Source organism: Mchenga conophoros, linkage group LG22, assembly GCF_057382185.1.
Source record: "Mchenga conophoros isolate Kocher_MC1m ecotype Shallow Benthic linkage group LG22, M_conophoros_male_GT1.1, whole genome shotgun sequence".
Taxonomy (NCBI): Eukaryota; Metazoa; Chordata; class Actinopteri; order Cichliformes; family Cichlidae; genus Mchenga; species Mchenga conophoros.
Window position 1 is genome coordinate 11,868,180 of NC_140546.1, and position 9,469 is coordinate 11,877,648.

General features: G+C 44.0%; 1 protein-coding gene across 2 annotated transcripts; it reads right to left on the reverse strand.

Moving 5' to 3' along the window:
* Positions 1-713: 713 nt before the first annotated feature.
* On the reverse strand, positions 714-3,724 carry c19h1orf216 (chromosome 19 C1orf216 homolog). 2 transcript variants are annotated; one of them, XM_085263152.1, is made up of 2 exons: positions 3,596-3,724; positions 714-2,246 (listed from the first exon to the last, which is right to left on the reverse strand). In XM_085263152.1, the coding sequence occupies exons 1-2, from the start codon at positions 3,598-3,600 to the stop codon at positions 1,175-1,177; spliced, it is 1,077 nt and encodes a 358-aa protein (XP_085119278.1). In that variant the 5' UTR covers positions 3,601-3,724; the 3' UTR covers positions 714-1,174. The 2 variants fall into 2 exon arrangements, with proteins under 2 accessions (XP_085119278.1, XP_085119277.1); XM_085263151.1 differs by lacking the exon at positions 3,596-3,724 and adding an exon at positions 3,291-3,524.
* Between the last annotated feature and the right edge of the window lie 5,745 nt (positions 3,725-9,469).

The window sequence follows — 9,469 nt, forward strand, 5'->3', positions numbered from 1 at the left end:
CCAAGAAAAGCGATAAGCTAGGAAAAAAATAAATAAACTGGAATTGGTTTGGAGGCATAGCTGGGGATTATCCCAAACTTGCCCCGGGGTTTGGCTCCTGCGCGCAACCGGACCGGCGTCTGTTCACCGAGGCCGGATAGGACCCGCAGCGGCCCGGGGCGCAGACTGAAGCTCCCCGAGGGCTTCCAGCGACTCCCATCGACTCGCCCAGGACGGAGATTACAGGGTGGCAGCGTGGCTGGTATCTTTCTGAACACACACACACACATACACGCACTTAGAAAGAGGTGAGATGATCTCGGAAAGCCTGCGGCGGAAGCCCAGCCCGTAAAGATTGAGGCTTGAGCCCTCACACGGCTATCACACTGCCTGCAGAACACACGCTCCCAGCCCCGTGTGATGAGCAGATACAAAACAACTTTGTTCAGCTGACAAAGAGGCAATTGTGAGCTCAAAGGGCATTGGCCCAAGGCTTCAAGTACAGCAAGTACAGCTACAGAAGATAAAAACTGGCCTTCTTTAGTCATATCTGTTCTGAGGGAACTTTGATAAACCAGCTTCTTAAAATGTTCCTCAGGAATCAAAAGAAGCCTCTGTGCTCTTGAAGTGGAGTTATCAGCCTTAGTCTTTCTCTCAGATGTGTCTATTAGAAATGAGCTCAATCTAGATTAAGCTGTTTAAAAGTTAAATTAAAAAAACATCCACACAAAACATTAGATAGAAGGATACTTTATTCTTTTAATCGATCATAATTATATACAGCATCTCCTGGTAGAAATCATCTCTAACACATGGATGTTTTCCAACACTTTTAGGGATTTTTTTTTACGCAGAGGTCAAGACAGGTAACAACAGCATGTAGGACATTTCTGATATAAACATCATATTATAACAACACTCAAGAGTTCATACAGTCATTGCTTTAATGAGAATATATCCTAAGTCATGTGACATTTTGGTTTTTGTGTAGAAGCTGAAGTTAAAACCAGTCTTCAGCAGCCCAAAGATGAGTTTGATACAGTAATTGATGCTCTGTATGGGAAAACGGGGAAGATGAGCAACAATAAGCAACATAAAGCTTAAAAATGTCTGACGGGATGATGGGAGATTTTTTTTCCTTTTTCCAGGGGAAATTTATGAGCAAAAGTGCAGTTTTATAAACACTTGTTTCCTCTCACGATTGGCTGACAGCAGCAGCGGGAGCAGTGTTGGCTATGGCAGCGGCGGCGCCCATTCGCAGCAACTCCTTCCTGTGAGTGAGGATGACATCAAAGCTGGACTGAAGGCGGTTCTGCTGTTCCTGGACGCGGCCCTGAAGGGTGCGGACCCAGCGAATCAGCGCCAGGCGGCGATACATGGTCAGCTGCACCTGGTGCTTCTCCATTTCCTGAGCCTTGAAGCGCTCACGGTCCCGCAGCGTCCATACGGTGTCCATCAGCTCTGGCATCTCGCCGTCTGAGTCGGAGGACTGATCGTCATCATCGTCTTGATCTTCCGCTCTTTCCTCCAGATTTCCCAGGTTGCTTCCTGGGAGGGACTTGCGGCTAAAGCTTCTTTGTCTCGTGGCTGGGTCTCTGTTTCCTGCTGGGCCACTTTCCGGATGACTCGATTTTGGTTCCCCGACACCGATGCGGTCCAGGCCTCCCATGAGCATCCCTTCTCCCCCGCTTTCCATGTTGAGGGAAGACATGCTGCCGCCAGACCGGTAGCTGTACTCCGACTCGGAGTCACTGTCTCCCCATTCGTCGTCCAGCAGTGCATCATAATCCTCTTCCTGTCTTCCTCTGAAGTCTGTGCTGCCCTTCCTCCTCTGCTGCTCCCTCTTCTCTCTTTGCTTCTCATCATCCTGGTTCATCATCATCCTTCCCTCCTCTTCCTCCATCCTCCTCTCCTCCGCTCCATCAGGGGGCACTCTACCATAACCATCGTCCCCACCTTCGATTTCAGGCAGAGGCTCAAGGCGGCTCCAGCAGGACATGCGGGAGCGCGGCGACAGAACCCCTGAGTTTGGGGGGTCACGCCCAAGTGGGCCCAAGTTTCGGGGCCGCACCTGGTTTCGGTTCTCATCTCCTCCTCCTTCTACATTGCCCGTGTAGTCCTCATCATCTTTCCTTGGCAGGAAGTTGAAGTTGCCGTCTTTGTCGCACTTCCTGTTTTGGAACGAGGAACTACTGTTGGAGCTTCCATAGGCTGAGTTCAGAGGCTGGTCCTGATGATGAAGCATCACTGGCCTCGACTGATTCTCACTGAAATGACAAAGAACATAACATCAAAGTACTGGTAGTGCCATTCTTTACTTCAAATAACCTCTACACACAGCACCGCTGGACATTTGCCCACCGTGTACATCACTTTGAATGTTTCCCAACTTCCTGGAGCCAAAAATTTAGATAGAAGATGAAAATCTACTTGACATGACTTACTTGAGATCCATAGTTAAGTTTCTAGTGCTTATAGCTTCAGTCTATAACATTTAAGGTTTTTGGCTTCCTTTGCAGAAAAACATCTTAGTGTGTTAAAGAAACAGAACATCAATCAGAAGTTGCATTGAGAAATGTGCAGTATGCTCTAACAAAAGAAAGTCAAGCCAAATCACAGTGAAACAATAAATAAAATCTGTGTCGCAGGCCTGCACAGTGTGTAGCTGCTTAAACCTGTCATCACATGGCAGCAGAACAAAGCAACAAAGAAAAGTTCTTCATGGGCGAAAGGAGGAGGATTAAAAAAGATCAAAACAGCTAAAATGCAGTCATGAGCTAAAGCAACAAAAACAGGAAAATTCAATGCCTAGCCCACTGGGGCCAAACACACACACACACACACACACACACACACACACACACACACACACACACACACACACACACACACACACACACACACTTTCCTTGTTTATAACGTCTATAACTACAGGCTGGTCTGCGCACTCCATTTCTATTAGCGTCAAATATTTACATGTCTCCTCAGAATGGAAATCTCTCTAATCCTGACTCCAGGCTGCTGTCAATCAGTCCCCTCTCCTCTTCCTATGCACGCGCGCTCACGTGGTGCTGAAGGACAGCGATGGTGGCGGTGTCGCGAGCGCGCATGCTGAAGCTCTAACCACGGCGAGAGGAACGGGGACAAACCGCCCGAAATCGACGCGTTTTTGGCCGCAGTGCTGGCGCTTGAAATGGGAGAATAAAATAATTCTCATGTTGATAACGAGTGGTTTGTATTTTTTTTCGCTCTGAGTGCAAAAACACCATATTTGTTGCCGTAAGCGCGATGGAAATAAAGGAAAATAATACCTAAGCAGTCCTGCTGCTGGGTGGATGCCTATAATCTTGAAATGAGGACGCCTGGCTCTGTAGAAAACGTGAAAAAGGCGTCCAATGCCGCCCAGTGGCTGCATTTTACGGCTTATTGGAGAATATCAGGATGATAAAGCCTGAAACGCGACAGTTCTTCTTCCTCATCCGAGCACTGCTCTTTGCTAAAGCTCAAAAACGCCTCAGAGTTTCATCCTCAAACAATAATAATAATAAAAATATACTCAGAAATGTAGAGGAAAAAGCAGGGATATTTAATCTGCGCTGCGTTATGTAACGCTCACCCCATATCTGTGCAGTCTCCACTCTAGCCCTTCTCATATAAAACAACCTCAGAGCCTGCCCTTCATCTCCCTTTCACCGCTTGCATAAGTCAGACATGTGAATCTATTTGCACGAGGTTCCAGTTTTTTCTTACCTATTTTGCCGGTTTGTTGCTCGATAGACAAGCTGGACACTGCGCCCTCCCAATTTTTCCCCTCCTCTGACCCTCCTCTGTGTGATGTTTATCTTCCTCTTCCTCTCTCCTCCTCCTCTCAGTCTAACGCGGAAGCTCTAGAAAAAAGAAAAGGCTGGGTGACTAAAAGCATTTCCTAAACTGGGCTGCGGCTGAAAAAGGAAAAAGGAAACAGTGGAGAATGAATCGGTGCGCGGACAGAAAGCCTGTTGTGTTTGTTGTTTATTCAACAATGGGTCTGAATTCCCAGAAACGAGCGTCTTTTTATTACAATGGATTGTAACTCTGTGGGTGGTAGCTACCAAACTTATTTCCATAGAGGAAATCCAGCAAGTAAAATAAATGAACAAATAAAAAGAAATAAAAGCATCTCAAAATGGGCAAAAAAGAATAATAATTCTTGGGTACCTTTATGGGAATCCTCATTCATAAACACAATGTAGAAGTTTAAAAAGTGGTTTATAAATCATCCATAGGATCTCTTTAATATAACCAACACGGTTTTACTGTAGTGCCATTCACTCCCTCTTTCTACATCTGGCTGCAGCTGGAGTTTGGAGGGGGTGGTTTTACTCTTGTTAAAATGACATTTTGTTGACATCATGTCAATGTGAAGCTGGTCAAACTGCACTATCAGCTGAAATAGTATTATGCTACATGCTATAACTGTTTTAGATCATGGTTTAAACTCCCTTATGTTATGATGTCACTTTACTTTTTCCAGGTTGGCTGGTGGGGTGGGGCGGTGGGGGAGGTCACCCAGCAAATACATAATAACTACATGAGTCACAATATATAGCTATGCATATGTGAGATATAAAATAAGAGATATGGGGGTTTTAATTGTTAGAGAACATCTAACTCTCTTTCACTGTTTTATATTTAGTTTTTTAGTATATGAGAAAGGGACAGTTTTATTCAGTCAAAATTAAAACCACAAAAACAATAAAGTGTGTAAAAAGCTTAACATTGATGTAATTTACAGTTGTAGGCCTGGTGGAATTTCACGGTATAACAGTTATGTATTCATTAAGTCTTGCAAATACATTTAATCTCTCCCCGTGACAAATCTGTGTCTCATACCAAACTTAAAAAAGTCAGTTCTCCACATGCTGGATGTTCTAAGTTTCCATATTGTCTTGTTTTGCAGGACAGATGCAAACTGGATCAGTGACTGACACCAAAATTGCACTCATACATAACCTTTGCACAGCGTTAAGGTCACATTTTTACCTCTTTTGACATCAGACAGCATTAAAATTACCATAAATGTTATTCTTTTTTCCCTGATGCGTTGCCAGAAATGCATAAAACACACAAAAATGAAAATTTTATACTTTTGTTTAAATGTTTGTGCACACATTCTGTTCTCTGTCAGATATAACGATATGATATCTACTGAGATAGATTTTAGATTCATTTTAAGGGAAACGAAGAAGTTTGTGGTAACAGAAGTCAAGGGGAACCTTGATAACGTCATGAGAACTCTGTCACCAACACATTTACTCAGCTTCCCACAGACTCAGGCACTTGCTGCTATCCTTTGAAGGGTCATGTGGGAATCTCAAAACAGTATAATTGTAATATTTGACACTGTTTTTGAAAATACAATGGACCCTGCATCCTCTGGACTACAGATGAGAGGGACTATCTGGCTTTTTATCGGTGCTTAGTTCAACAGCCTGCATCTCTGATGGTATTAGCGCCTATTGGAACTGGCAGCTTGTACATCTGGAAAGACATCATCACATATACATCTCACATACTTCCATTAGATGACATTTCCAGGGAAGGTCTTGCATATTTCAGCAAAATATGCAAGACCTATGGCTATTACAACAGCAGGACTTTGTAGTAGAAGAGTCTGGGTGCTAAACTGACCTGCAGGGCTGACCTTTCACCATCTGAAAAAACACTTTTTGGACTACTCTTTTTCAGTTTATTGAAGTTTTTTGGAATTGATTTATGCATAGTTTTCTTAAGGTCCTGCCACACGGCAACTGGGTTGAGGTCTGGACTTTACCTGGATTATAGCAACTCTTTGATTCTTCTTTTTCAGCCATTCTGTTGTAGGTTTGCTGCTCTGCTTGGTGTCATTGTCCTGTTGCACGACCCAGTTTGGGTTTAGCTTTTACTGGCAGACACGCTGGAGCCTAGAATACTCTAGTATACAGAGGAGTTCATCATGAGTCCAAAGTGCCCAAATCTGTGGCTTTAAAACGAGTCTAAATCATCATCCCTCCTCCACCGTGTTTGACAGCTGGTATGAGGTATATGTGCTGATATGCTGTGGTTGGTTTTCCCCAGATGAGTGTCAATATGATGTAATCAGCTACACCAAAACCACCCACTGCAACAACAATAATGTGCATAAATCACAATTATCTTAAATATACTATGACGAAGCTGATTTATTGAGTATATTTTAGTGCTAATTACTTTTACTTGTGACCGTGCATATCAACACAATCACAACTTTTTTCCCTGCGTGGCTTTGGGGAATTTAAATTCACCAAAAACACACACAAATCATCATGTGATGCTTTCACTGTGATAACTGTATAATCAGTTTATCTCCCTTTTGTTGGATTCAACAAGAAAAAAGCCATGCCCATCTTCTGGTGGTTGTTAAAATACTTTCTGGGAAATGGAGGAAATCACTCAAGCGAATTTAAGGTAAGTAGAATCACGTCAGTAAATCCCAAATCCTCCAGTTAGTCACCGAACACACCGTCATCATCAGGGCTGATAAGAGTGCATATTATATAAAGCTAACAGGGGATGTTTTAGTCTTAGGACAACACACTTCATCATTTACAGTCTCAGGTGTGTTTAAGGCAAAATGTTACGGAGAATGCAACACCGACAGGCGGCATCATACCCCCGGTCCTCACAAAAGGGAGGACTGCAGGATTTGTTGCAATGTGATATTTTCTCCAAGCTGGTGACTGAATGTTTTTGGAACTGTCAGATCAGAGGGGCATGGCAGTGGTTTCTGTGTGTCTGAATATGTGTGTGTGTGTGTGTGTGTGCGTGCATGTGTAAGTGTGTTTTCTGGAGGTGTGTGTCTGGTATAGAGAGGCTACATCAGACAGACTTAACAAGTGTTCGCTGTCTCTCTCCTCCCTGCACTCATCCCCCTGACATAATGTTGCTGCCGGCAGAAATAAAATAAAAAAAACTCAACCTCCCTCCCTCCCCTACACACACACACACACACGCACGCACGCACGCACACTTCTATCTCTTTCCTCCCTCCCTTTTCTCCTTCAACAACATTCCCATTCAACTGCATCAGCTCCAGGCATCCTCTCTCACTCCTTCCCCATCCCTCGCCCTCCCCATCGTTCACCAGTAGCCTAAGCACATAAAAAATACATCAAACACAGCCGTGCGCCCAAGGCCTCGTCACACGCAAAATCATCTCTTTTTCCATCTCCCCTCTCTCGAAAAGAAAGAAAAAACCCAAGTTACAAAAGACAACTGCAGAGGACACTGATGGAAAGAGCGATAGACTGAACTCGGCTGACTGAGGGTCGTCTGCGAGGCCTCCTGGGGGAAGAAAGATTATTGTAATGTTAACACAGCAGCCATGCCTTCATTTGACACACACACACACAGACAAACACACGAAAAGAGTAAAAAAGGAGCGTGACTTACCTTGTGCATAATAAGGCCTTGTTTGAATTGTACACAGCCTGCAGCACCATGACCCACTTCCCTCAGTTCAGCTCCACATCTGCTCCGGCACCAGTCTCGGCTGTGACAGTGGCCGAGGGCAGCCGGCAGCACCCATGGGCTACGCTGTCAGATCCCTGGTCCTGAGATGCAAAGAGAATCTGCAAAGAGAAGCTCGCTGGACCTCCAGCTCACAGCCAGCACTCTTTAAAATCAGCCAAATCACCCAAGACGTGCTAAATTGAACCACTAATCCAGCACAGAGGTCGCTTTGCACTCTAATTATACACTTTTACTTTAAATACGAGTACGCACATATACACGTACAGTGCTGACACAAGCACACAAACCCTTGGGTGCTACAGCTCATGTTTCTCTTCAATTATTTCACCCTCTGCCCTTTCTCCTCCTCATAATCTGAATAACGCCAGATCCGTGTCCTCTAGATATTTAGAAGCTGGGCCTCCATGCCAAAACATGTAACCTTCCTCCTCTTTCAAGTGTAGAGTGAATGTGGAGTTCAGGGTGGAGAGGGGGGGGGTTGGCTTCACTGCGCTGACCTCGTAATTCCCTCTCGGGGGTTAAACAAAGTTGTGAAATTCAGTTTGGAGAGGAGGCTATGGTGTTGATGCAAAAGAAGAAAGGACTTGCAGACATTATTCCTATTAAATTCTAATTAAAATTGATTTCTTGACCCCCGCTCATCGGGCCTCAGGACTTGGAGTCAAGTCTTTATGTCAGTTAATTGCATATAAATGACACGGAAATGATGATGGATGCTGCTCACTGCTGAAAATATATCCAGTGATTCTCTGCCCTTTACATTTTAACATTCAAACTTACCATTAATGTTTTGACAAAAGCTAAAAAAAGAGAAAAGATGCCTTCTCTGCCATAACAACACCAGGATTAAGCCAGCCTGCCTGCAGGTATACAGCAGCTCTTTGCAGGCGGGGGCCCTCCATGGGGCTCATTCCAGACCCTCCTGGCGTTGGCCCCTAATGATGTGTAATGGGGCCTCCTGCGACCGATCCTAACCCCAGGACCTCCTGCTAATCACCGTGGCTACTAATGAGATGGAGAGACATGAAAGGGCTCGTTAGAAGACCATCCCTTTAATGCCAGCCTATTATTAGCCACTTACCAAATCATTAGTCTCCAAATTGCAATTATGCTTTAAAATAGGAGGAAAAAGTGAAAAGAAGAGTCAAAAAGAGTCCTTGAAAGACTGGAAATCTGTCACAGATAGATATGACTGACAGTGTGTTCCACCTTTTAGTTCAATGTTCAGCTTAAATGGATTTGAACATTCGAGGAAGGGCAATCATATTTGCTGCCAAAATCATGGGTTTATTGTGTAAGGAATTCAGTGTTGTAAGTAAATGTTTTATAAAGTAGAAGAGAGCCTTTATCACCCACCCTGCGTCTTACGCATCTCCGGCCAGTACTCTTGCGAGATGATAAATTAGCTGCTGTTTTTAGACAACTGATGCTGTGCATGGACACATTTGAAAAAAAAAAATCATGAAACATTTTTGTAAATATTTAAACCCAGACAAGTCCTACTAACAACTTTATGTAGCACAAGACTAAAAAAAAAAAAAAAGGCCTCCCAAATTCTGAAATTCGGAGCACATATCTCAGACAGTGTCAATATCCAAGGAGAACTGATTTCCACTACATAGATACATTTAAAAAGCTGGAAACAGCATGCTACAATGAAGCCGATTGGTCCAAAGTTGTTGGCACTGATATTAGCACACTGGAGGGGCTTCTCCAAGAAATTTACCAAGGTTTGGCCCCCGCAGATCAGAATCAGCTCCTCCAATTTTGGAGTCTATCCAAGCTGTTGTAGAGCAAGATGTGGGGTACAATCTGGACAAGTGGGCAGTCTATCATAGGGCCATGCATTGATTTCTGTTTAGATAAATCAAGTAACCTAACATGCACATCTTTGCAATTCCTTTAATCTTCTTAGGACGTTCAAAACATACTGAAAACAAGAATCTGGTCTAACGAGACA

What these genes read in the sequence shown, in the direction of transcription:
- c19h1orf216 (XM_085263151.1), bottom strand. Translation starts at nt 3,394, where the DNA reads ATGCAGCCACTGGGCGGCATTGGACGCCTTTTTCACGTTTTCTACAGA. An exon ending in CCAGCAGCAGGACTGCTTAG is followed by an intron (nt 2,247 to 3,290) that starts GTATTATTTTCC and finishes TTGTCATTTCAG; the next exon opens with TGAGAATCAGTCGAGGCCAG.